Source organism: Eupeodes corollae, chromosome 2 (genome assembly GCF_945859685.1).
Source record: "Eupeodes corollae chromosome 2, idEupCoro1.1, whole genome shotgun sequence".
Classification (NCBI taxonomy): domain Eukaryota; kingdom Metazoa; phylum Arthropoda; class Insecta; order Diptera; family Syrphidae; genus Eupeodes; species Eupeodes corollae.
The window spans coordinates 62141831-62169823 of NC_079148.1; the positions used below are offsets into that span (position 1 = coordinate 62141831).

The following is a 27993-nucleotide window of genomic DNA, read 5'->3' on the forward strand; positions in this document are numbered from 1 at the left end:
AGAAGGTTAGTACGTAGAGAAAATTTAAAAAAAGTCTTGATAAAGTGTTAAATTTACATTTTTTTATACTTCCATACACAAACAATTTTGTACTAATACTTAAAAGCCGATTTGAACCTTTGGTAAAACAATCGAAGAACATAAAGAATTTTCTGTTAAACATATTTAATGTGATCATATGTCATTTCATTTTTTTAGCGATAGTTATTGCTTTGTTGTTTATATTTTCCAAAATATTGTTGAGTTGTTGAGTGAGGGTAAAATGCCACGAGCAAGACGACTAAAAATAGGTCGTCGATCGCGTAATGCAAATCAAGTGCAACTGCACAGAATAGATCTGTTGACCCAGTACCTTTGCTTAATCTTGCTCGGGGATCACGAATACGTCGTGATGTTTGAGATGAAATATGCTGCGTGCTGCTTTTAATTACAATAGTCAGATTGATTATAGTATGTACGGAATACATTGGAATGATGGACGCAATATGTCCACATTGTGATGCGGACATCTCAAACGGCAAAGCAGTTTTTGAGTAATATTCAACAGTAAAATTCGGCATTTCAAATCACTTCTTTTAGTGCTACTAAAATTATTAGAGATAATTTTATGCCGCCATTAAAGGTAAATACCTCAACAGGATTGTCCCATGTTTATATCAATCTGAATCATAAAGTCTTAAAAACTCTGATTCAACATCTATCTAAAATTGCTTACATGTTACAGATTCAGGGACAGTTTTATCATCAAGCTGGTTAGTTATTGCCATACCCCGACGCTGATCATTAATTTGTGCAAATCTATTTTATTGATGATGAATATCGTGAATTGGATCAACGTTGTGCAATTGTGTTAAATACAAGACGAGAAATAATTCGTGAGCTACAAAGGTTTGTCCATCAGCATAACGCATTAGTTCAATTGTTCAAAAATGCTCTTGATCTTTTGTCATCTAATAATCACAAAATTGTAATGAGGGCTTATAGAACACCTTTTGGAGAACATGGAAGACTATTCAATGCTTCGAAAATTGATGAGGTTATTCTTGATGATCAGTTTCAATCCCGTGATATTGTACTTCATCGCAGATATAATCAGTTGCAACGTGTTGAGGCAAAACTTTCGTTGTACAGAAAATTGCACTGGCACTTGCATCTTCGGGTACATTATTAGAAGGTGGTCGGACCGCACACTCTGCATTAAAATTGCCATTGAATGTAAAGGGGATTGAAACTAAAAGTTGCAATATTTCGAGAAAATCTGCTATAGCAAAAGTTCTGCGATTAACATCAATTATTTTATGGGATAAGTACACAATGGCGAATAAAAAATCAATAGAAGCATTTAATCGACCAATGCAAGATTTACGCGGTAATCAAAAGCTTTTTGGTGGTGCTCTGATATTGCTGTCAGGGGACTTTCGTCAAACATTGCCTATCGTTCCTCGATCAACTCCTGATGATGAAATCAACGCCTGTTTGAAGTCATCAGTTCCTTGGAGATATGTACGAAAATTGACACTGACACAACTGCCAATGAGTTTTCATAACAATTGTTAGAAATTGGTGATGGCAAAATACCAATCGACAGAACCAACGGATTGATTACTTTTCAGAACAATTTTTTTAAAATTGCGCAATCTATAAATCAGTTGATTTAATGTGTTTTTTAGAATATTCTTCAGAATTACAGAAATCATGATTGGTTGAGGGAACGCGCCATTTGAGACCGAAAAACATTCATATCAATGCTATTAAATTTAAAATTTAAACGAAACTGCCAGGTTTATTCACGACACATAAATCAATTGACAGTGTTATGAATCAAGATGAGGCAATGAATTATCCAATTGAATTTTTAAATTCATTGGAACCGGCTGGTATAGTACCGCATTGCTTGAATCTGAAAATTGGTTCTTTTATTATTATTGCGAAAAAAGAATCCACCAAAAATGTGTAATGGCACCACATTGGCAGTGAAAAAGTTATTGCCAAATTTGATTGAAGCTACAATCTTAACTGGTAAATCAAAACAAGAAGCTTGTTTGATACCGAGTATCGCTATGATTCCAAATGATATGCAATAGGAATTCAAAAGATTACAATATCATTTGCGTTTATCATTTTCGATGTTCATAAATAAGGCCCAAGGGCAAACACTTTACGTTTGTGGTGTCAATTTGGAGGAATCAGGTTTTTCACATGGCCAACTTCATGTTGCCTGTTCCAGAGTCGGTACTCCCCAACCTTTTATTTATTCCTGCTCAAAATGGAAAAATAAAAAAGCTGTTTTAGACTAACCCATAGTAAGAGTACAAAATTGTTTTTTATTTCTTAGTTTTTACTCTTTGCTGATAAATATAATATAAACAATATATAATTTAGGTCATTAGGCCGCTAGTAATGTATATTTTTTTACCGAATATTTTGCACTGGCTTTGAAGGTTCATAAATATCAGTTGGTACACAAATGTATAATAATCGTTGCTAAGAGACCTGATTACCATGTTTCTTACTCTACCGAAAATAAATTCTTTTGTCTAAATGTATATAACTTTTTTTCAATCGCAGTTTCTTCATCTCTTACCCCCGGGAGTCCAATGTTCTGTCTGATCTGAATATTTTGAGTAATTAACTTAAGGGAATTGATACAAATACAAAATGCAATGTATGTAGAAAGCTTTTGCTTGATTTTAAAAAATTCATACAAAAAATTAACTTTTGAAGCGCATTCCTTTTCACATTTTCACTAATAGTTTCGCCAAAGCAAGAAAAGCAATAAATTTATTAATTTAAATAACTTCTACTTAAAATTCTAGAATTTAAGAATCAACTCTAAAATATCTGTAATATTTACATAATTTTCTGTTTAAAAATTCAAATCATTCCAACCGTTAATTTATTGTTAAAAACAAATGCGAACTACATTTTTACTTTTAACTCTACGTACTGAGATAAATTTCATAATATTTAGCATAACACCCAAACGTTATCATCCAAAAATTATTCAACATAAAAATTACAAAAAAAACCTTAACTAAATAATTAAATATTAAAATACAAATTATTAAAATTAAAAAAAAAAAAAAAACTATTAAACTAAATTAAATAAAAAAAGAGATAGATAGATAGTTAAAAAAAAATATAAATAGACAAATAGAGAGAGAAAAAGATAGATGGAAAGAACGAAAATAAAAAAGCTCCAAAAGAACAACAAGTGTACCCACCTTACTATAAAGCGTTGAACTGCCCGACCGTTGATTATAACCATTGCCCTGGTCCGTATAAGTCTTTACCTGAGTATGATGTCTGTCCCGGTCGTAATAGTTTGATTGCATCCCTGTAGAATTTTGGCTAGTTGCATTATTGCGACCCATTCCGCCGCCTCCCGCTGTATTATTCTCCCTATCGCTGGTTATTGTACTGATGCCTTGGTTATCTTTATGCGATCGACGAGCAGCATATTTTTCGGGCTTAAGCAAGCTGAAATTATTTTTTAATTATTAATAATACAAAGTTAATACAAAAATATCATTATTATCTACCTCGGATATTGTGGACCAAACTGGGTGTAGCAACAATTGTGCCAACAACCACGTGAGAAAGGATTATAGCCACCTTTGAATTTTCCAGTCACCTGTTCATTCGTCGTACGGCCACGAGAAACCAATACCATATGGAATCCAGTTAAACCAAATATTGGGATTGCTAAAACTGTTACAATGCCCATAAGGCAAATACTGTTATGTGTTCAGAGTTAAGGAAAAGTTATTCAGATATTGTAAGGTTATTTATATTTAATTTTAAGTTATTCATAAACCAAAATAAAAACAACAACAGCTAATACTGGAATCTTTTTAAGTAATTTCTGACGTTTTTTATTTAAATATATTCGTCGAGGGCTAAGTTAAAGATGATCCTATGCGCATAAAATGTAAGTACCTATTGTTTAGATCAAAAACAAATTTAAATCAATATTTTAGAACTTGCCATGGCCAAAATAATATCAACGCTTCTTACTTTTAGGTAATACTATATCTTACACTTTAGTTAGGCGAACATGTGAACAAATAGCTGTGTTATTGTAACATTTATTATATTGCCTATCTATTCAACGCTTGATGCTGTGGGTAAACAAAGTTATTTGTAATATTATGCACTCAGTAGATAGCAACTACAAAATTTGCTCGCCAAAAAAATAGCAACATTGGAATTAAAGTAAGAAAAAAAGTTGTTATTAGATTGAAAAAGTCAAAATTTTGGTGAGATTTGTTAATGTGAGAATATTTTTTAAATTTTAGGCTCTCTATTTAGATATGGCACATAGAAATGGGAAGAGCGAAGCACTGGACTCGAGGCCAACGAGAAGCCATTTTAGCTCTGCATAACAGCGGTGGATCCATGAGAGAGATAGCAAAAGTCATTGGACGCTCTGCCAGAATGGTGTGGTATGCTATAAACTCCAAAAATGTTGAAGAAACCAGAGGGCGTTCATCTAAAATGACTGCAAGAGACAAAACTACGTTGGTGATAAAAGTTAAAACGAATCCGTTTATGTCCTCAAAAGAAATACGAACGTCAGTAAGTTCTAGAACTATTCGTCGTATCTTGCAGGATGCTGGCTTTCATGCACGATCTTCAAGGAAGGTGTCCTAACCAAAAAAGGCATCAGATGAAAGACGACCCACTTTCGGCCAAGAAGCAGTAGAGAAATGTGCTTTGGAGCGATGAAACGAAAATAAATTTATTTGGAATGGATTGAAAACAGTTTGTTCGTCACCAAAGTGTGAAGCCTGTTAATTTTCAATTGAAACCAAGTTCTGTTAAATTATATATATGGAAATAGTTTATTTGAACTAAACAGTTGAACAATTTGAATAAGAATAATAATTAGTTTGAGAAAATAATAAATTGAGTAATTAGGAAAGAAATGAAGATATGTTAAAATTAAGTAAAGTGAAAATATTCAAAGTATAAATTGTATTAAGTTGTTATTTCTAACACTCCTCTTCAACTTAATAACATTTAAGTTTGTGAATTCTTGATGAAAATACTTTTACTAACGCAATTAAGCTTGTCACGAAGTTTGATGAACTGGAGCTTTGGAAGTGGTTTTGTAAGGATATCTGCTATTTGATTTTTTGTATTGATGTATTTTATAGTGAACATTTGTTTTTCATACGAATCACGAACGAAGTTATATTTAATATCAACATGCTTAAGTCTTTTATGCTCCCACTTAGAGAGTAGATGAATTACTGATTGATTGTCCTCGAATATCAAAGGTAAAACGTCGTCGCTGATAATTTGTATTTCTTCTAAAAAGTTTTTAATCCAAATTAATTCGGCTGTTGCTGATGCTAAAGCAACATATTCAGCTTCAGTTGAAGAGAGTGAAACTGAAGTTTGTCTTTTGGTAGTCCAAGAGATGACATTACCGAAGGTCTTGACAAGAAAACCAGATGTTGATTTGCGATCCTTTTCACTTCCAAAATCTGCATCGACGTAACATGTCAAGGGTGCGTCTTCTTCTTCTTCTTTTATAAACTGTAAGCCAAAGTCGATGGTTCCTTTTATGTATCGCAGTATCCTTTTGAGACCTTTCCAACGCATTTCATTTTGTTCGTGCTGATATCTACTAAAGTAATTTACAGCTATACTTAAGTCGGGTCTTGTAGCTAACATCCCGAACATTAAACATCCAACGAGTTCACGGTAAGGTTTTGTATCTTGAATTTTGTCGACTTCGTTAGAAGAGATAAAGGTGGTTTCCATAGGTATATCCGTAGGGTTCGAGTCTTGCATATTAAAACGATCAAGAATTCTTTTAAAATAGATTTGTTGATTCAAATGAAGGCCTCTGTTGGTGCGCTCGATGCTTATTCCTAAGAATGTTTTTGGCGTTCTCAAATCCTTCATGTCAAATTTTTCTTTGAGAGCATTCTTTATTTCGTTCAGTTTTGCTTCATTATTCCCCGCAAGTAACATGTCGTCAACATAAAGAAGAAGAAAAATTCGAATCTGTTCAGAATTTATCATATAAAAACATTTGTCGAGTTCTGATCGTTTAAAGTTGATTTCTGTTAAGAAGCTGTCAATCGTTTTGTTCCATGCTCGAGGTGCTTGCTTCAAACCGTAGAGAGCTTTCTTAAGTTTACAAACCGAGCCATTTTTGCTTTCAAAACCATCTGGAATTTTCATAAATACGTCCTCTTCAAGCTCACCGTGCAAAAATGCGTTTTTGACATCCATATGACAAGTTAAGAGATCTTCCTTTACGATAATAGACAAAAGAATTCTTAGAGTTGTTAGTCTAGCAACTGGAGCGTAGGTTTCTTTGTAGTCGTATCCTTCTCTCTGAGCACAGCCTTTAACAACTAATCTTGCCTTATACCTTTCAACGTTTCCGTTTTCATCTCTTTTCAGACGAAAAACCCATTTATTATTTATTAATCGTGTGTGCTTGGGAGTGTTGCAAAGCTCCCATGTTTTGTTTTTAAGCAAAGCTGACATTTCTTCATTTACCGCTTGAAACCATTCTTCTTTATCGTTTCTAGAATTAATTTCATCATAAGATTCTGGTACGTCTTCTATAAATGATTCAGCATGAAAGGCCATAATTGCGTAATCTTCTAGATATCTTGGCGTGCTGGTAATTCTATTAGATCGACGAGGCTGATCCAATGTTTTTTCAATTTGTTCGTTGTCATTTCTAACTTGAGTTTCAGTTCCACTTTCAGAGTCTTGTATATTTTGTTTTTCTAATTCAGTTTGTTCGTCATATTCTAAAATTTCATTTTCCGTTGCAGTCCAATTATTACTACTGTTACAAGTTTCGAAGGAAAATTTCGTTTCATCGAATACAACGTCATGGCCAAGAATAATTTTATGATTTAGTGGGTCCCAAAGTTTGTAGCCGTTGGGGCAATAACCAACAAAAAAACATTTTTCGGATCGAGAATCAAATTTACTTTGCAGGAGTTGCTTTGGAATCTTCAAATATGCAACACAACCAAAAATCTTGATTTTCGAATATTTTATTTTTTCGCCGAACCACAGTTCGGCTGGAATTTTATTTTTAAGTGATGATGTTGGACTTCTGTTTATTAAGTAAACGGCTGTTTGAACAGCTTCAGACCAAAGAGTTTTGCCGAGTTTGCAGTTGAGCATCATGCATCTTGCTTTATCGAGGATGGTCCGATTCATCCGCTCGGCTACTCCATTCTGTTGGGGTGTATATCTTATTGTGAATTCAAATTGAATACCCTTTTGTTCGAAAAAATCTTTTATCTCTCTTGAAATATATTCACTGCCATTATCGCACCGAAAACGACTTAACTTCAAATTAAAATGAGCTGTTGCCATGGCCTCGAAAATTTTAAAATATTTGAAAACTTCTGTTTTTGACTTCATAGGATAGCTAACTGTGAGATGTGTGTAGTCGTCGATAAATGTAATTATGTATTTCATTTCGTTATAAGATACGGGGTTTATAGGACCTATGACATCACTATGTATAAGTTGCAGTGGTCGTGATGCTTTGTTTCTTTCTTGATTATGTGGTAAACTACTTTGCTTACCTTCAATACAAATACCACATGTCTCTTTGGAAAAACTTAAAACATCTATATTTATTTCGTTCGTATGGTTTTGAAGTTTCTTGATGTCATCAGCGTTGAGATGACCCATTCTCTTATGCCAAATTTCATAGCTACTGTCATTTGCGCTCAGAAGAGCCGTGGAGGTTTTTCGGAAAGTTATTTGGTACAATCCAGTTGGACTTCGATGTGCAATTGCAACTGTTCGATTATTCTTGGAAATCACTCCGCATCCATTTTCAAATTTTATGCAATAACCGTTCATTTCTAATTTTCTTACCGAAAGAAGATTGTATTCGAGGTTCGGAACAGAAAGAACATTTTTTACGGTAATCAAATGTTCTTTATCGTTAACGAAGCTTGACAATTGAATGTCTCCAACTTTATCTGCTGTTAAATAAGTTCCAGATTTTGCAACTTTTATTTTGGTCGGTTCATGAATTTTTTTAATGTTTGATAGAGAGATGTTGCTATTCACCAGGTGTTCCGATGCACCTGAGTCCAGAAAACAGTGTACGTGATGATCGAAATCATCTGCAATTGATGCCGAAAAGCAATAACCGTCTTCATTGCTTTGACTAATATTTTCTGTGACTAAATGGGCCGAATTTTGATTTTTGTATTTTAAGTCGTTCGCTCTCTTTCTACAAACTGCTATTTTGTGGCCAACTTTTCCACAATAATTGCATTTGAATGGAAAACGACCTTGTGCTTCGTTCATAAACTTATTTTGATGTGAAACAAACGCTGTTGAAGACACAGGTTCTTCTCGTTTTAGTTTTTGCGAGTCAAGCTGTTTCGATTCTTCATCTTGCAATCTATTCTTTACAAAAGATATAGTAAGAGACTCACCTGAGAGAGTTTCAATTGCTGTAACTACATTGTTGAATTCCGATGGCATAGTAAGTAGCAGGTGACATACAATATCGAGTTCTTCTACCTTTGCTCCTGTTGATCTCAATTCGCGAATAAGTTTGTCAAAACTAACGAAATGGTTTGCAAGAGTATCATTTCTTGGATTAAATTTTATGCTGAGAAGAGATTTTCTAATTAATAGTTGACTGGCAATTCCTTTTCGTTCAAATGTATCACATAGAGTCTTCCATACATCGAATGCTGTTTCTTTATCTTTTGCGTACTCTAAGTGACTGTCAGCCAATTTTTGAACTAGTTGAGATTTGCATTTTCGGTCTTTCTTCTTATGAGCAGCTAATTCTTTCCCTTTTTGAAGGCGAATAGCTTCTGTGTCTTCGGTTTGAAATTTAACTTTTTCTTGATAAGGTTCACTGGTATATTCAAGTAGCTCTAATTCGTCCAATAATGTTTCTATACGGAATTTCCAATTATTAAACCCAGTTCCATCAAAAAGTGGAATTTTGAATTTTTCTCCGTCGTCATTCATCATGAGCTGGAAATGTATATACGTATACTCTGAGTAGTTCTCTAAAATTTCTTATTTAAATTTTGGGTCCTGGGCCCATAACCTGTTAATTTTCAATTGAAACCAAGTTCTGTTAAATTATATATATGGAAATAGTTTATTTGAACTAAACAGTTGAACAATTTGAATAAGAATAATAATTAGTTTGAGAAAATAATAAATTGAGTAATTAGGAAAGAAATGAAGATATGTTAAAATTAAGTAAAGTGAAAATATTCAAAGTATAAATTGTATTAAGTTGTTATTTCTAACAAAGCCTACAATCCGCGGTACACAAAACCGTGAAGCATTGCGGTGGCAGCATAATGTTATGGGGTTGTTTTTCTTGTTGGGGCGTTGGTCAAATATTCGTTATAGATGGCATAATGACAAAGAAGTCGTTTGTGGACATACTTCAACGGCGTTTCCAGCAAGACAACGACCCCAAGCATACGGCCAAATCAACAAAGCTCTGGTGTCAGCGTAACAAATTGGACGTACTGGAGTGGTCTTCTCAATCACCGGATCTAAATCCTATTGAGAACCTCTGGAATGAACTGAAGATTGAGGTTAGTAAGCATAAACCTACCAACAAAAATGATCTATGAAGAATTTTCTTAGAAGTGTGATATTTGATTCCACAAGAAAAGTGCCAGAAGTTGGTAGACTCTATGTCAAATCGAATGGATGCAGTGTTGAAAAATAAAGGGTTTTCAACGAGATATTAAATATTAATTGCTAATAAATAAAGGCTGAATAATCGTAGGAAGGTTCTTTATAAAATCTACATCATTCTGGTTCTGTTGATCTACCGGGACAGAAACCTATGGTCTTGTGAGAAAACTTGACTGTTAATTTAAAATTTAATAATATGATGAGTATCTATTTAAGTGCAGGTTTTGTAAAGTGCCCACTTGTAAAGTATTCCATAGGCCTTAGCAGTATTTCAAAAGCTTAAATCGATTTTTTCACACACAAAGACCAAACCGGAAGTGCAGCAGCTGATACAATTGACCAAAGTTTCAATTACTTTTAAACTTATTTAAAAAATTAAGATTCGTAAAAAAAAAAATTAAGAAAGGACAAAAATGACGAGCAGATTTAAGGTGTGCATCAGATTATTCTGATTCTGTGGCGACAGTTAATTCAAAAATTGATGTAAACGCGATTCCCTCAACAGTTTTAAGAATTAATAAAAATCTTAGGGCCAATTATAGCTATCATTGAAATCGATCCGAAAAAAAAATGTAAATCGATGTTTGAGTGCTTCCTTTGATTAGAAATATAATTATATACTGATTAATCGGAAATCACACAAATAATTTTTGTTGGGAAAAAAGTGTAACTACGCATGTATTTTTCTATTTTCCGCACGGAAATGCATTTTCCTGAACAGCTGATACTTCTATGTTCAAAAGTGAAACGAATCGTTCCACTGATTTGTGTCCCAATAGCACACAATTTCAATGACATATTTCTATCAGTAAACATTTTTCGGTGGATTCCAATCAGGAAATATTTTTCAATGACAAAAATTTTGAATGATCGCTATAAACAACCTGTCAAAAAAATTCCAATGTTTGTTTTCAATGATGAAAACCAAGCGATAACTGGCGCCTTAAATGGATGACTTCAGAAAAAAACGGTAACTTGACGAACAACAAAAGTTATACGATTAAGGTTAAAAGGGTGTTTAAAGTTTAATTATAGCCGTGAAGGATGTGTTGTGATATGGAGAGCTGTCAGTTATTATGGAACAGTTGACATTGGGCAGGTTCAGACAACATAAGGGACTTCATTTGTAGTCAAATGCATTCTTTGAACGTAGATTTTGACCTAGGCAACTAGTTAGTTTTTCAAGTGTCGTAAACTTCAAACTCGGAACTTTATATCACTAACCCCTACCTTATGTTCATCGCACTAAAACTACCAAAAACATAATTGTTTACAAAACAATCCTTATGCGAGCTACAATTCCATCTCGACTTGTATTTCGTATTCTAAGGAAATAATACTTATTCCTTTTCCAATTTGACAAGGAACCCTATTGCATAAATCATCAAATAGAATTGTGTAGAAAATAAATAAATAAATCACAGATTAATAAAGTTCAGCTTTCAGTTGAATGAAAAAACACCATTGATTGTCATTTTGACATAAGTTGACTTGACTTGATAGTTAGGGAGATTTTTTGGACTAGCTTTCCAGTCAACTTCCCAATAAAGTTGCCTTAATTGGAAGGCAATTTTTTGGCAGCTAGCCAATCGGACACTTTAAACTTGCCTTACTTTCAAGTTCCTTGTGTTACCTGAATCTGCCCAATAAAGTCGTTACAACCAAAATGACTGCAGCTATGTATATAAAAACAAAAAATGTTATCGTAGATATGATTAAAAATAATACCTAAATAATACACATAAGTAATGCGTACCTTCGTGGTCATTTACTAAAATTAAAATGTTTAAGTTTATTTTTTTTAAGTTTATTTAAGCTATGTACCTAATTGTAATTGTTTTGAGTGGAAAATAAACAAATTTTAAAAAAATGTAAGTTTATGGGAGTCATGCAAAGAAATGTTCCTCATATTTTTGACCCATAAACTTTTCTTACCAACATGATAACGTGCCTTTTCTATCGGTGTGAAAAATGAAATCTCAGACACATAAGCAAAATATGCTCTTTCCTCATTTTCTGCTACTCGTCTGATCTAAAAATTATACTTTGGAACACTTTTGAACAGACCTCAAAAATCACCCAGTATCCACTACGCAGAACCCCAAATTATCGATGGGTATCTAGATGTACCATTTGAACTAGCTGAGGTAATTCAAGTCATCAAGAACACCAAATATAATAAATCACCAGGAAAAGATAGAGTGCCTTTCGAATTTTATAAAAATGGTTGTACTGAATTCGCCCAAGCCCTTAAAGATGAGTTTAACCGACTTTTCGAGAGTGAAGACTTTCCAAAGAGCTTTAAAAAAACCATCATACTCGTATACCCTCTTCATAAAAAAGGAAATTTTACAAATCCAGCTAATTATAGGGGGATATTCTTCCAAAACTCTGTATCCAAATTGTTTACCGCTCTAATCTTCAGCAGACTAACGAAATGGATTCAAAACAAAAATATCCTACACGAATTCCAAGCTGGCTTTAGAGAGAATTATTCCACAGTGGGTCAAATCTTCGCGCTGCTTAACATTGCAAAAATATATAAGCAAAAACATACGAAACTTTATGGTTTGTTCGTAGATTTCAAATCATCTGTTGATTCCATTCCACGGGAGGCACTCTTTTTCAAACTCTACAGGTTGAGGGTAAGCAGCAAATTGGTTAATATAATAAGAGTTAATATAAGGGAGTACGAGAACAATAAAGCAACGGTATGAGATGGATTCTTCTTGTCTGATGAATTTCCATCGTCCATGGTTGTGAAACAAGGTTGTGTTTTGAGCACGTTACTTTTTATACTGTTTATCAACGTTATAACGGATGAAATTGTGGGTGGAGTGGAAGTTAGCCTTATAACAATACCAGGCCTTATGTATGCTGACGATATTGTCTTCCCAGCCGATACAGTTAATAGTATGCAACTGAAGATCATCAAACTTGAAAAGTACTGCAAAGCCTGGAATCTAACGATAAATTTAGAAAAAAAAAAAACAAAATTCAAACAACGCAAACTACGTCAGGGAATGGCAAGAACTTGCAAATTGTTACGGATGCGTCCTATGCTAATGAAGGAGAAATTACTCAGAGGAGCAAATTTTAGACCATTATGGAAAAATCTGGCCCGTACCTATACAACAGATACGTTAATGAAGCTCAGTCTTCATTACACAAGCTTTACTACAGCAGCGTTAAATATAATTTACAAGGAAACACATACTTTTTGGATAGGAATAATACTGATATGATAAGAACTTATTTATGGTAAGAGGTAAATATATAAATCTTAACTACATGCCACACCGTCCTGAGCTGCCTATATTTTTTTTTTTATATTCACAAGCACTAAAGGGGTTATTAGTACCCTTTATATGATTATATTTAAACACAGTGCGAGCGTTAGGAAAATAGGGAAGGATTTAAAAGGAGATACCGGTGCACATTGGTCTTAAAGTTCTGAATATCAAAATGTTAGGGAAAAACAGAGTTGGCCAAAGCATTCCACATTCTCGATGTGCGATTTAAGAAAGAATCTCTGTACTTAACAGAACGCCCGAAATTGAGCTCAAGGGTAAACTGATGAGCATTCCTAGAAGTGCGAGGATTACGGCTGAATTGTTTAAGGGGTGGAATGAAACTGGCTAATTCGACAGAACATTGTTTGTAAAAATATCTATAAAATAACGAAAGGCATAAAACATTGCGACGGTGTTCTAGCGATGTAAATGTTTCGATTAAAGTTCTGTCGCCTATCATTTTTAAAGCCCTTTTTTGAATTCTATCCAAGAGATTTAAACTTGTTTTGGGGGCACCTGCCCAGATATGCGAATTATATTCAAGCTTCGGACGGATAAAAACTTTGTAGATTATAGATTATCAGAAGGGGTGAAAAATTTCTTGCATCTTCGGAGAAATCCTAAGCACCTGGCAGCATTTTTGGCGATATCGAATATGTGATCATTCCATAAGAGGTGATCTGTGATATTCATACCGAGTACTGAAAGTTGATTAGTTTCCTGGATGCAAGTGCCGCTCATGGATAGCGGCATCGGGGGTGGGTTACGCTTTAACGACAGGAGACAGCATTGAGTTTTCGAAGCATTAAATTCTACACGGTTTTTGATTCCGCATTGGACAATGCTGTCAAGATCAGAATTTAATGAGCTTATCATACGCTGCCGTTTAAGTTCCACATCCGAAGGACAAGGATGTGAATCTAGAAACGAATATGAAAAGCTGAGGGTACTGTCGTCGGCGAAAAAGTTTAATGGATTAGAAGTGACAGACAAAAGATCGTTTATGAATATAAGGAAGAGAGTCGGAGACAAAACGGAGCCCTGGGGTACGCCAGCATTTATTTTATGAATTTCAGACTTGAAACCATCCAATATAACTTCTATTGAACGGTTAGAAATGTAATTTCTAATCCAACGAAGAAGAGATTCATCAATACCAAAAGCACGCATTTTCGATAAGAGAGCTTGGTGCCAAACTCTAGCAAATGCTTTTGAAATATCAAGTGCAATAATCTTACTTTCTCTAAAACGATGTAAAGATTTGTTCCACTGTTCGGTGAGATGAACCATGAGATCACCAGTGGACCTATTGCTACGAAAGCCATGCTGTCGGTCATTAAGAAGGTTCCGTTCTTCAAGATATTTCTTAAGCTGAAAATTAATCAGCGTTTCCATGACCTAGGAAAGAAGGGACGTAATTGCAATTGGACGATAGTTTGAGGGAGAGGAGGATTCGCTTTTTTTAGGGACAGGCTGGACAAATGCAGTTTTCCATCCACTCGGGAAGAGACCTGTAGAATAGGAGAGATGGAAAAGCTTACGCAGTGGTTTTGCCAGCGTTGAAGAACCCCTCTTCAGAACAATAGGGGGAATACTATCCGGGTCAGTGGATTTGTGTATGTCAAGGTCTTTCAGTACTCTTTCGACGGCACGAGTGCGAAAGAGGATTCGTCCCATAGAATCATTTACGCTGTCAAGAACAGGAGAACTCATGACACTATCCGGTAGCGTCGAATTAACTGCAAAATGTGCTGCAAGCAAATTGGCTTTATCAATCGAGCTTACATAGGGAGTGTCATTGTGGTGCGATCTATGCAACCGTGATGAGAGGGAGGACGTTTACCATTTTATTGCAGTGTGCCCAGTTTTATATGCAATTCGTATATCTTACTTTGGAGAAAGGACGCTTGAAAAAGAGGATTTGATGGGTTTGCTGAATCACGACCGTGGATGGGATACTCTATACAGATACACAAAAAGTGCACTAGATTATAAAAGGAGAATTAAGGATGCTGATTTTTAGAAAGAAAAAAGATTGTTTCTATTTTCGATAAATTAAATATAAATCTTATTTTTACTAATTAAATATACAAAAATGTCGGTCAGGTAGACGGCTTTTAGCCAAACCTAAAGAATTTAGTAAAAAAAAAAACAAAATATTGTATTTCTGCATCTTTATCTTATCTGAATAAAAAGTCATTAAAACTGAACTAACTACTTTGGAATGGTTGGATAGAATTCTTAATTTCTGCAATTAAGTTAGCGTGGAGTGAAATTTTGGTGATCTATTTTTATTAAAGGATGCATGAGTCATGATGGAACTAATTTACAATATGATTAAAAATAAAGTTGGACAAGTCAAACGTAACAGAAACTTGTTGTATTCCAATCCAATAACAATTTTAATTGTTGTACATATTCAGTTAAGTAGAAAGCTTTACAAGTGGGCTAAAGAAACACTAGTGGTTGATTTTGGATAATTATTTTTAAATTCTATTCTTTACACCTTAAGGGAGTAGTAAGAATCGACATATGTCACAATAACCATAAATATCAGCCAACAAATTAACAAAGTATTTTCAAAAATGTTATAGTAATATATTTCTTGTATTTGATGTGAATTACGAAGGTCTCAGCTATTGAGTCTTTGTTAGACCAGGAATTGACTGTTATTTAGTGACTGATCCTTAAACATTCTGGCCAACCCAACCAAGTTCAATGGCCTTAGATGTTACTCAATATTTGTTCATATATCGTGCGTTAATGTTATTATAAGAAAAAAGTGTATAAAGGACTCTTGTGCAAAAAGATCCACAATCCTTATTCTGTTTTACATTTCTGTTTGGGTAAAGACGTTCTTAATATCATAAGTTATTATGTAAGTATAAATGTATATAAATAAATGTAGTTTTTTGTTTAAAAAGGATACGCTACAATAGGTTCTGTTTGCTTTATGACATTCATATGTTTGAGAATATAAAACAAACATAATGAGAATATACTCAGCATGTGTATCGATAATGATACAAGGAAGAAAAAGAAAAAACGATAATTTCTTCGTCCTATACAATTGTTCACCCACGGACAATGATGGTCGAAAGTCTGAAAAGAAATAAAACAATTATTTAATGTTAATATTATTATTTAAAGAATTTTACAAACTCACTTCTATACAATGATTGCATACTGAACAATGTGAACATCTTGGCGGTCGATAGAATTTACAAGTGACACACCATTTCATCCGCACTGTTATGCCATTTATTTCGGCGTTTTTATACAAAGGCGCTCGAAATTCCTCCTCACGATCTTCATCAGGAGATGCTGAAAGAATATAAGTTAATGTTTATTTTGCAAAAGGTTTATATATATAATGAAATGTCATTGATGAATGCACCTAGACACTGAAATGACCAAGTAGTTTTGTTCTAAACTCAAAAATGTTCAAAATTACTTTTATTAGGGTTTTTGAGTCGATGAGATTTGAATTCGACGGAAGCTTAGGTTAGGCTTAGTTACTTCGAAGTGGCCGACTGGGATGGAGTAGGACACAATAAGGCCAGTTTTTCGACCATTGTGATACCACTTAAATCATGAGGCCTCCTTCTGATCTCAATGAAACCAATTGGGGTTCCTTAAATTATAAATTAGGTGGCGCAACAGTCCCTAGAGAACCAGGTCCTAGTGACTTACAACTCTCAACCATTTCTGTGTGCGAGTAATTGGAGGGGTGGAGGGGACCTACAGTTTATATGCCGGATACAAACGGCTAATTTGAGCAAGCACTTTTTCATGACAAAAATTACTCTTGGAGAACTTGTCGATTCCTCCGAAACGTAAAAAAAGAATGATGTTTCTTTGACTGAGATTGTTTGGATTGTTATAGAAAAATTCTCCTAGGTGGCTTTTACGCTTTTGAGTTAGAACAGCGTAGGTACATAGAAAGTGAAGAATCGTTACTTCCTCGTCCATAAGTTATCTGAGAATACTAGTCTCCGGTTATGACACCAATCATCAAGCTTACACTGCCCGACAACCGATTAGCGCCCAATCTAATCTTTCAGTGTAAATGCAAGTAACTCGGAACGATGAATATGTTAATGTTCAATTTTTTTTTTTTCATTCTCTTTTTTTTACTCTTTCTCTAAAAAAAAACTTGAGTTCTGGAAATGAACCGTTATTTTGCTTTGCTTTATTCCGTCAAATGTGACAAAAATTAATGTATTTTTTGTGCGACAGTCGATTAACATCTCTACGGTTTTCTAAAAGTTTTTGCATGTAAGTAGTCGTGTTTTTCTTTTTTAAGTTATGATTAGTTTATTTTGAATAATTTTCAATTAAATTTAGTAAAAATGGGGAAAGCAAAACAGTTAAATGAAGCCGAAAGGGCCAAAATAAAGGCTTATAGTGAGTGTGGCCAATCAATCCATCAAATTTCCAAAATAAAATTAAACGCAGCCGCAAAGTTATTTCCTCATTCTTAAGAACTGAGCATAGCTATGGAAAAAATATGAAGGGCCGGACATCTTCTGTCATTACAGCAGCTGACAAGCGTATTATTTTGAAGCACGCATCGAATTCACACGACTATGCAGCCAAGATTAGAGAAAAAAACGGTGTAAAAGCATGCGTGCGGACTGTGCAGAGTTATTTTCAATGCTGAACATTTAAAGCGTCTTAAAATAAAAAAAACACCACTTAACCAACTTCGAAAGACGCAACGCCTCGATTTCTGCAGAGCACATAATGTTCTGGACGAAGGAGTGGCAGCTTGTCGTCTTTTCAGACGAGAAAAAAATTAATTTGGAGGGTCCCGATGGTTATGCTTACTACTTTCATGATTTTCGAAATTAAGAGCATACTTTAGATCGACTGCACAGCTGTGCTGGTGATGTCATGGTATGGGGAGCTATAACGTACTATGGCACTATTGAATTACAATTCCTTACTCGTCGTATGAATGCCACAGCTTACAATGGTGTACTAAGAACGGCGTTACCTGCAATCAAGGATATTTTTGGGCCCTTAGAATGGAAGTTCCAACACGATAACGCCCCTATCCACACCTTTAAGGTCGTAAAGTATTGGGTTGAGCTCCATAAAGTACCCTTTCTGATATGGCCGTCATACTCGCCCGACCTTAACATAATGGAAAATGTTTGGGGGTAGCTAGCACGCTGGAAGGCAATATCCAACTGAAGCGGAACTCATTGAAGGAATAAAAAGTGCCTGACAGACTATTTCTCTGGGGGGGGGGGTTAGGGTTAGGGTTATAGTGGCTGTCCAAGATGGAAACGGACACACTTAGGCCAGTTTAATGGCCCATTATGATATCACATGAATCTTGAGGCTTCCTCCTAAGCTCAATGGAACCAGTTAGAGTCCCTTACGAAACGTGAGAGGCTGATTATACTGATATGATTTAGATCGTTTAGATCGTTAAAGAAGAATTCTCCTAGGTAATTCTTGCGTTTTCGAGCTAGAGCAGGGCATGTGCAGAGAAGATGAAGAACCGTTTCTTCCTCTTCCTCGTCCATACAGCTTCTGCAAAAGTCATTTGAGAATATGTACTGTACCGTTCCTGGTGAGTTCATCTGCCTTACAGTTACCTGGAATGTCTCTATGGCCCGGCACCCAGCATAGGTGAATATTAAACTGCTGCGCCATCTCCATTAGAAATGCTCGACAGTTATGGACTGTTATAGAGTTTGTAGAGACAGAGTCCAGAGATTTGATAGCGGCCTGGCTGTCGGAGAAAATACGGATATCAGATGTTGATATAACGTTTTCTTTGAGCCAAGACAAGACTTCTTTAATCGCCAAAAGTTCCGCCTGGAACACGCTACAATGATTGGGAAGACGGAATGAGAGACTTAATTTCAGTCGTTCAGAGTACACACCTCCACCAATCCCTTCTTTGGTTTTTGACCCATCTGTGTAAAAATGGATTGACTCATCCTCCAAGAATGTCCTATCCTTCCAAAAAGATCTGGTAGGTATAGAAATCTGGAAGTTTCTGTCGAATTGTAGTTGGGGGATGGTGTAGTCTGTGTGCTTTGGAATTGATTCTAAGTACCTTAGAATTACGCAGTGGCCAATGTTGTTGTTAGTTCACTGCGACGAAGCATTGAGGCGAATAGCAGAGCTTGCAGCTATTTGTTTGCTAAATATGTCAAGAGGTGTAAGGTAGAGCAGGGTGTCCAGTGCCGCAGACGGGGTCGTGCGAAGCGATCCGCTTATACATAGGCAGGTTGAACGTTGGACTTTATTTAACATGTAGGGATTGGTATGCCAACATTAGAGAAACGTGGTAGTACTGGACCACTTTTGGCGAATATATACGCTGTAAGCTGTAGCTTCCTTTGATTGCAAAAAAATACAATGATGAATATGAAAAATTTCTTGTATTTTGATTTCTTTGATCTTAACTTTTGAATATTGGAAAAAAAGATCAGATTCGTATTCCGCTGCGACAGTAAAAACCTTTCATGATAAATTAAAAGCCGAACCTTAACCCGCATCGTCGTGCGTCGGTGAGTAACTATTTTCCTTAAATAAAAAACCCAAGGGCTTATTTAAGTTATTGTTGCATTAATAACATTTAAATGAATAATTGTATTCATTATTTCCCTTTTCGTTCATGACAAAATTTTAAAAAATAAACCGTCATCCATCATTACCTTTCGGAATCACACCGGGGTCCATAAATGTCGCTAGTGTAAAATTTGCTAAAACGAAAAACGTGATGACACCTTGATAAGCTGGCACCCATGGATGTTGGTAGACGTAGTATTGGCATCTGGAAATAAAAAACAAAAATAAAATTATTTCTCCAAAAAAATAAACAATATAATTATTGATAATTTAATTGTCTGACAGGGGACGTTAAATTGCAAATTGGAATCAAATTGCATATTTTGACTTTCAAATTCTCAGGTAAACATTTTTAAAAACCATTTTTGAACACTCTACTTGGGCTTATTCAGCTTTGAATACGAAATCATGAGTGGAAACCTTCAGTTCTTCTTATTACATAACTCGATTTACATCGAATAGTGTTAAAATTAAAATCTCTAAAGCATAAATTAGAACTTCAACAACTAAAAATATGACAGAATACCAGAATAATTGACCCGGAAATCCGTACAGACAACGACAAATAATGGGGACAAAGCGCAGTGTATAGACATACTAAGTGTACGACGACGAGCGACGTACGCCCGCCTGTGACTCCTTCGTTCTTCGGCTGGCGGCTTAAGTTTTCGACGACTGCTTTAATGTGCAACGCGCTACCTACGTACATATATTGTATTGTATATATGGTGGAATATGTAAGGGGTTTTATGCAAAACGAGCAGTGAGGAACACTTAAGTGTATTTAGCATTATTACCCTTGTAGTATAATATGATGAAGAAACAACTACCATGTATCACCAGGCAGAGCAAAGTTAAGGTATGCCAATGTGAGACAAGGCACAAGGCAAGTCAAAGAAGCAAGGCAAAGCAAGGATACCAGGAAGGAGTTGGGGATTTTTCTTCATTATAAAATCTAATTGCGCCTTGGAAGTGTTCCTTGTTATTTCTTCCCTATTTTTTTTTGTTGTTGTTGTTATTTTCAAGAGAACTTTCATTTGTTTTTTTTTTTCTTTCTTTGACTTAACGGAAGAGATGACTCTTAGGTTAAGAAGGATTCTGTATGCACAGCAATTTCTCATCGAGGGAAATAAATTCAAACAAAGGCTTTTTGTTGACACTCACACAGAAACGAATTTTACTAGGAATATTCAAATATACACATATACATGAATGAATGAAAAAATATACATATATATTTTTTTTAATGAAGGAATGAATTTTGTTTTCTTATTTCATTTTATTTTTGTTTTTCATTCCCAAATGAAAGTTAAAAAGATAAAAATGTAAATGTTTCCTTTTGGGATGGAATGGTTTATTGTTAGTTTTAAATAAAATTCAATGGATGTGACTTTATCCTTGGATTTGATTTTTGTTTAAAATTCAATGCGATCGGATTGTATTGACAGTGGATAAATGTACATGTTTATATGTATGGACATTTTGGAATTTCAATTAATAGAAACATTCAAGTTAAATTTAGAAGCTTCCAATTCAAATTCCAACAAACTTATTGAATGGAAAAAGTAGCTGAGAAATTCAAAGATTGTAGTAATTTGGTTTATATTTGATTTTTCCTTTTTTTTTGTTAATAGATTGATTACATCTGGCATCGGTTGAAAAACAATTTTGCTGCAGTTTATAATTCCGATTAAGCTGAATAAGCTTTATTAAAAAACCACCAATTGAGTCTATTTCGCAGGGATTATTAAATTTAACTTCATAATCAGAATAAGTTAAAATACGATTGAAAATACGTTTCAGATTCAGTATTTTTTATCAACTAAAAATAATAAAGTAGGTGCATTTTAGAAGTAGGTTTAAGGGAATTTTATAAACTCAGACATTTTGATGTTAATATTTTTAGGCACAAATACATTAGACATTAAATTTTAATAACAATAGTATTTTATATTTAATAATGTTTCAAATTATACGTGAAAGAAATATTATTAACTTCTCATAGGAAGTTATTGTAATGGGTCCGATTTGTCAAATTAAAAATTTTGACATTTCTCGACGTTTCAAAAAAAAGATTTTTAGAAAGATGTCTGTGCGTGCGTGTGTACGTACATTCGTACGTTCGCGACGTTTTTTTCGTTGTCCATAGCTCAAGAACCAGAAGAAATATCGACTCAAAATAAATTTTGTTATACAGATAATAAGGCAGAAAGATGCAGAAAGGGCTCTCAAGAAAATTGCGTGGGTGGTTTTTTTACCATAGGAGTTTGAAAAAAAGGCGAAAATTTTGGTTAACCCTAAATATCTTATGAACCAAAAACGTTAGAGACTTGAATAAAATTGTATATAATAAACTGTAACGTGATCTCAAAGAAGTATATTTTTTGAAAAAAATATATCTAACGGTTTTTTTTTATAAATTAAAAAAACTGAAAAAAAAATTTGTCACCTCCAAAATTTAACGACTAAAATATAATTTCATCTCCAAAACCATTTTGAGCAACGGAGATCAATGTTTTTGAAATCTGATAAAATTTTGAGAAAAATCGAATTGGCAGTTTTTTTATAAAAAATAAAAATCTAAACAAAACATTACTCAAAGTTGGTAAAAATTGAATATCGATTCAAACATCTTTTCAAAAACTTGAAATTTAGGCTTAAAACTTATTTTATCTTATAACAAATATAGTTTTCAATATTCGATAAAATTTTGAATAAAATCGAATTGACAGTTTTTTTACAAAAAATAAAAACCTAAAAAAAAAAAAAAAAGTTGGTAAAAATTCATTCTCGACTCAAATATCTTTTCAAAACTTTGAGATATTGGCTTAAATTCACCTTTACCTTTCAAAAACTATTGTTTTCAACGTGCAGTAAGATTTTGAAAAAAAATCGAATTGATAGTTTTTTTACAAAAAAATAAAAACCGAAAAAAAATAACAAAAGTTGGTAAAAATTGAATAACGACTAAAATATCTTTTCAAAACTTTGAGATATTGGCTTCAAACTTATTTATTTTACAGAAAATATTGTTTTCAATATTCAATGATTTTTATATAAAAATCCAACAGTCCGTTTTTTCATAAAAAATAAAATCTACAAAAAATAGTACGCAAATTTGGTAAAATTGATACTAGTACATATAGAAAAACTTTTAAGCAAGACAAATCGACAGACGGGATGGGAAGTTATCAGTGTGGGTCGCATCCCAGCCTCTTTTTATTTTCTTGGAATCAAATTCCGAACTTAGTCTGTCTTAAAATTCAAGACTAACAAATAGACTAGTTAATCAGTTTTTTTTCGGATATTTTTAACTTCCCATAGGAAGTTTTTGTAATGGGTCCGATTTGTCAAATTGAAAATTTTGCCAATTCTCGACGGTTCAAGGTCCCTAGAGTCGAAATAAAAGATTTTTAGAAAGATGTCTTGTGTGTTTGTACGTGCGTACGTCCGTATAACGTTCTTTTCGTCGTCCATAGCTTAAGAACCAGAAGAGATATCAACTTCAAATAAATTTTGATATACAGATAATAAGGCAGAAAGATGCAGAAAGGGCACTCAAGAAAATTGCGTGGGTGGTTTTTTACCACAGCTGTTTAAATAAGAGGTCATACCAAACCAATATATTTTTGGAAAAAATCCAATTAACGTTTTTTTTTATAAATCGAAAAAACTGAAAAAAAAACTTGTCAATTCGATGATTTTACGAATAAAAAATGATTTCATCTTTAAAACAATTTTGAGCAATGAAAAATATCGCTTTTAACAACTGGTAAAATTTTGAGAAAAATCTAATTCACAGTATTTTGTATAAAAAATAAAAACCTAAAAAAATATTACTCAAAGTTGGTAAAAATTTATTTTCGACTCAAATATCTTTTCAAAAACTTGAGGTTGTGGCTTTCAACGAATTTTATTTTATAAGAAATACTGTTTTCAACATTCTGTAAATTCTTGACAGTTTTTTTTACAAAAATTAAAAACTTTAAAATTTACAAAAGTTGGTAAAAATTGATTTTCGACACAAATGTATTTTCAAAAACTTAAGATAATGGCTTCCAACTAATTTAAACTTATAAAAATATTTATTTTCAACATTTGGAAAAATTTTTAAAAAAATCGAATTTACAGTTTTTTTACAAAAAATAAAAGCCTGAACAAAAAAATTAATAAACGTTGGTAAAAATTGATTTTCGACTCAAATAGCTTTTCAAAACTTTGAGATAATGTCTTTAACATTCAGTAAAATTTTGAGAAAAATCTAATGGACAGTTTTTTTTACAAAAAATAAAAACCTAAAAAAAACAATACTAAAATTTGGTAAAAATTTACTTTCGACTGAAATAGCTTTTCAAAAGTTAAAAATATTGTCTATTTTTTTATTTCACAGAAAATATTACTTTTGGCATTCAATAAGTCCGTTTTTTCATACAAAAATAAAATCTACAAGAAATAGAAAGTATAACGCAAAATTTGGTAAAAATTGATGTTTAGTTCTTGATATCTCTCAAATCCAATTATAAATCCAATTTATAAAAATGTAATGCTACTAAAATTGGTAAAAATTTGTTTTCGACTAAAAATCTATTTCATAAAACTAGATTTTCAAACTAAACTCTTTCTTGATATGAGAATATTGTTGGTAATTTTAATTTTTTTAAGAATAATTGAACTGACAACTCTTTTAACCCAACACGAAAACCTACAAACTTTTAAACAAGACAAATCGCCAGACGGGATGGAAAGTTATCAGTGTGGGTCGCATCCCATCCTCATTTTTATATTAATTTTCATTTTTATATAAAAATTAAGTCAACATAACAACAACTGTGGTCAGGTTAGGTTAGGTTAACGTGGCTGCGGATTTAGAATCTACACACTTAGGCCAAAAGAATAGGTCCATTGTGATACCACATGAATCTAGAGAATTATTTCTTACTAGTCGTACCATTTTGAGCTTTTTATAAGGCGAAGAAGATATTTGATATCCTTTCAAGCTAGTTCACTGGGATTATCAAAAGAGTAGTCTGCCAGATGAAGTTTGTTAGTGAAAGAGCAGGGCAAGTGCAGAGAAGGTGAGAGATTGTTTCCTCTTCTTTTTCGTCCATACAGCTCCTGCAGAAGTCATTTGAGGCTACACCAAGTCGTATTGCGTGTCTGCCTATAAGACAGTGTCCCCTAAGGACACCTATTAGGGAGCTAATATGAAGTCTGCTTTGAGATAACAAGTCTTTAGAGCGCTTTAGGTCCAGTGAAGGCCATATGAGTTTTGTGGCTGCGCATGTTGGTAAATTGTGAAACCTAGAATTGTTTCTTTTAGCATAAGTTTACATAGAGCTATCGGTATAACCAACATGACGGTTCCATTTTTAGCGAGTTCATTGGCTCTACAATTTCCCGTAATGTCTCTGTGGCCCGGCACAAAACATAGGTGAATGTTAAATTGCTGCGCCATCTCCCTAAGAGACGATCGAATATCGAAGGACGTTAGAGATTTGGTTGAGACACCGTCAAGGGATTTGATAGCAGCCTGACTGTCAGAAAAGATGCGGATATCAGTAGTTGATAAAACCTCTTTGATCGCTAAAATTTCCTATTGGAAGACGCTTCAATGATTAGGGAGGCGAATTGAGATGCTTAGATTAAGCTTTTCTGAGTACACACCACAACCTACTCCCTCATTTGTCTTGGATCAATTTGTATAAAAATGAATACTTTTGTTATCCAGGTGTTTTGTGTCTTCCCATTCATCTCTGGATGGAGTAGGGGTTTAGAAATAGTGTCTTTATGTACTTTGGTATAGAACCAAAAAGGTTCAAAATGATAGAGTGCCCCGCAATGTTGTTGGTCCATTGAGATGAGGCGTTGAGTCTTATCGCTGTACTCGCTGCCACTTGTTTACTGAAGATGTCGAGGGTTCTAAGATGGAAGAGAGTGTCTAACGCTTCTGAGGGTGTGGTTCTCAATGCCCCGCTTATACAGAGGCATGAAGTGCGTTGGACTCTGCTGAGTTTGTCGGAGTATGTGACTTCCTATAGTGCAGTCCATATTGCAACCCCGTAATTAATTATTGGTCTGATGACCGATGTGTATAGCCAGTAGGTTATGCGATGTTGAAAACCCTATTTGCTTCCTATGGCTTTCTTGCAAAGGAAAAGAGCTGATATAGCTTTTTTAACTCTTTCCTGTATATTAGATTTCCAACCTAATTTTTTGTCCAATATCAGACCAAGATATTTGGCTTCATTGATAAAAATTAGTGGTACACCTTTTATTGAAGGAGGTACAATTAGGTCTGTTTTTTGAGGATTAATACTATGTCATCAGTGATCAGCCCATCTAGTGACCATATTAAGTGCATTTTGAAGGAAGTCTCTCAGTGTGGTCACTGACAGATACATTTTGTTACACTCAGACATTTTGAATCCTCAGTTTAGTAACTGTAGTATCCTCATAATTTCATAAATTTCAAATTTAGAATTATAAAATTTAATTAGGTATTTCAGAAAGGAGATCATTAATAATAATGAGAAATAGTGTTGGAGACAAAACAGAGCCCTGGGGCACACCATCATTTGTACTTCATATTTGTATTAACCAATCTAAAAGGCAATTAATAACTAATCCAATGAACGAGAGATTCATGAAAACCTGAAAGCACACATTTTCCACAAAAAATCCTGATGTCAAACCCTATCAAATACTTTTTAAATATCAAGTGCAATCAAAGTTTGAAGAGAGTTAAGTCTGAAAATTTGTATTTATATGATTTCTGGATGCTTAACAATATCCATGATTAAGAACTTAATTTAAGAAGTCTTTGATAAAATGTTGCTTACAAGCTTTAAATGATTTATTCAAGTTCAATAATAGACCTTCAAAGTTAAGGAACTACGAAACAAATCTTTGAGGACGTAGTTTGGGTAACAACAGCTTAATTTTATTTAAACAAAAAACATCGAGAATGGAAACGCTGTGGACGAATTAAGGAAAATATTTTTATTTCATTTCATTTTAGCAAATTATTGAATTGAAGTGGGTCGTAAATTATATTTCTAAGATTTTCAGATACTTCATAGCTAATTTCCAGGCAATTTTTCATTAGATATTCTTCACTATATGTTTTCATCACATGCCCTTGTCAAAGCTTAATATGGCTCAAGTAATTCTAGTTCATTTTAATATTCAAATAGATTAATTTATTACGCCCAGCACTTCGAACCTACTCTCACTTATATTTAGATTCAAGAGAATTCCATTGCAGTAAGAAAATTCATTTGAACATTCCATTCAAGTTCATCTTAGCTGCTACATACTTATAGAGTAGAAGTAGATTGTATGTAAGTAGATACTTTTTTTCAATGTTACCTCATACCCAGGTAAGGTATATATATACGGTTTAACATTTTCAGCCACACACTTTGGTTTGATGGTCGTGCTGAGCACTTCGATTTCTTCTTTTTTGTTGTAAACCGCACGAACGTTTTAGATGTGTCATTCAATTGATTAAAGCTAAATTCATACCAGCAGCTATATGATATACCTCTCTACCACCTGTTGCTTTCACTTAAAGACTTATTATGTAAAGTGTGAATATACTTGTGCACGTCATACTCCTTCAAGCCGATAATTTAAAGCGATTGAATTAAGAACTTCCCCGCACTTAAGGCATTCCAGTCCAAACCCATTCATCTCCTGACATCTGCATTCTGTCTTCATACATACAACATACTTGTATTTATCTTCCATAAAGCTTTTAAAGCTATATACACATAATATAACATAGGAGGTAAAATGTACATATACATGACATAACATCACCACTTACAGACAGCTCAGCCCCATACTGCGTCGGTCGTCGTCGGAGACGTCACATCGTCACTCGTTGTCGTCGACGTCGTCGTCGTCGGTTTCATCAAATTGGATGTCACGCTGTTTCACATCGCTATCTAAACATTTGCTGTCTGGTTGGATCATATATACAAACGTATACATTTGCAATGAATGCAAACAGCCTTGAGAACCACCACCCATCAGAGAAACATCATTTTCTGCATTGCATAATACACACACCAAGCAGCAGCTATCATCATTAATTTGAATGTATATCATTTTATTTCATTGGACGACCGTAACTGCTTTGGGTTTGATAAGAAATCACTGAAGTAGCAATGTCACATGTGTGTCAGATTGAGGTCTGAAAAGCGGATTATCTCATTTGTAGCGATTGAATTGGAATTACTATAATGCAACCAGGCAGGGTCCACCTCCGCTACCGCTGGCTGCCCGCCGCGAGCGTACTTGGACTTGCTTTGCTTTTCAACAAAAATCAACTGGTAAATTGGTTCTAATATTTATACACTCCTAACTTTTATACAGATTGATCAAAAACGAATGACGGGGTTTGTGGGGGGCT

General features: G+C 34.0%; 1 protein-coding gene across 4 annotated transcripts in view; it reads right to left on the reverse strand.

Annotated features, from left to right (window-relative positions):
* The window catches only part of LOC129948426 (palmitoyltransferase ZDHHC8), a 121960-nt gene that overhangs the window by 23686 nt on the left and 70281 nt on the right, over positions 1-27993 (reverse strand). For 2 of the 4 annotated variants that reach the window (XR_008781870.1, XM_056059428.1), the window contains exons 2-6: positions 19664-19782; positions 16150-16307; positions 15913-16085; positions 3543-3737; positions 3225-3480 (exon numbers count right to left, since the gene is read on the reverse strand). Coding sequence is in view for 3 of the 4 variants with exons in the window: in XM_056059428.1 (XP_055915403.1) it covers positions 3225-3480; positions 3543-3737; positions 15913-16085; positions 16150-16307; positions 19664-19782 (901 nt within the window). In the remaining variant the exon portion in view is untranslated. The remainder of the gene's footprint in view (positions 1-3224; positions 3481-3542; positions 3738-15912; positions 16086-16149; positions 16308-19663; positions 19783-27993) is intronic. The other 2 variants (XM_056059429.1, XM_056059430.1) reach the window with 2 other exon arrangements.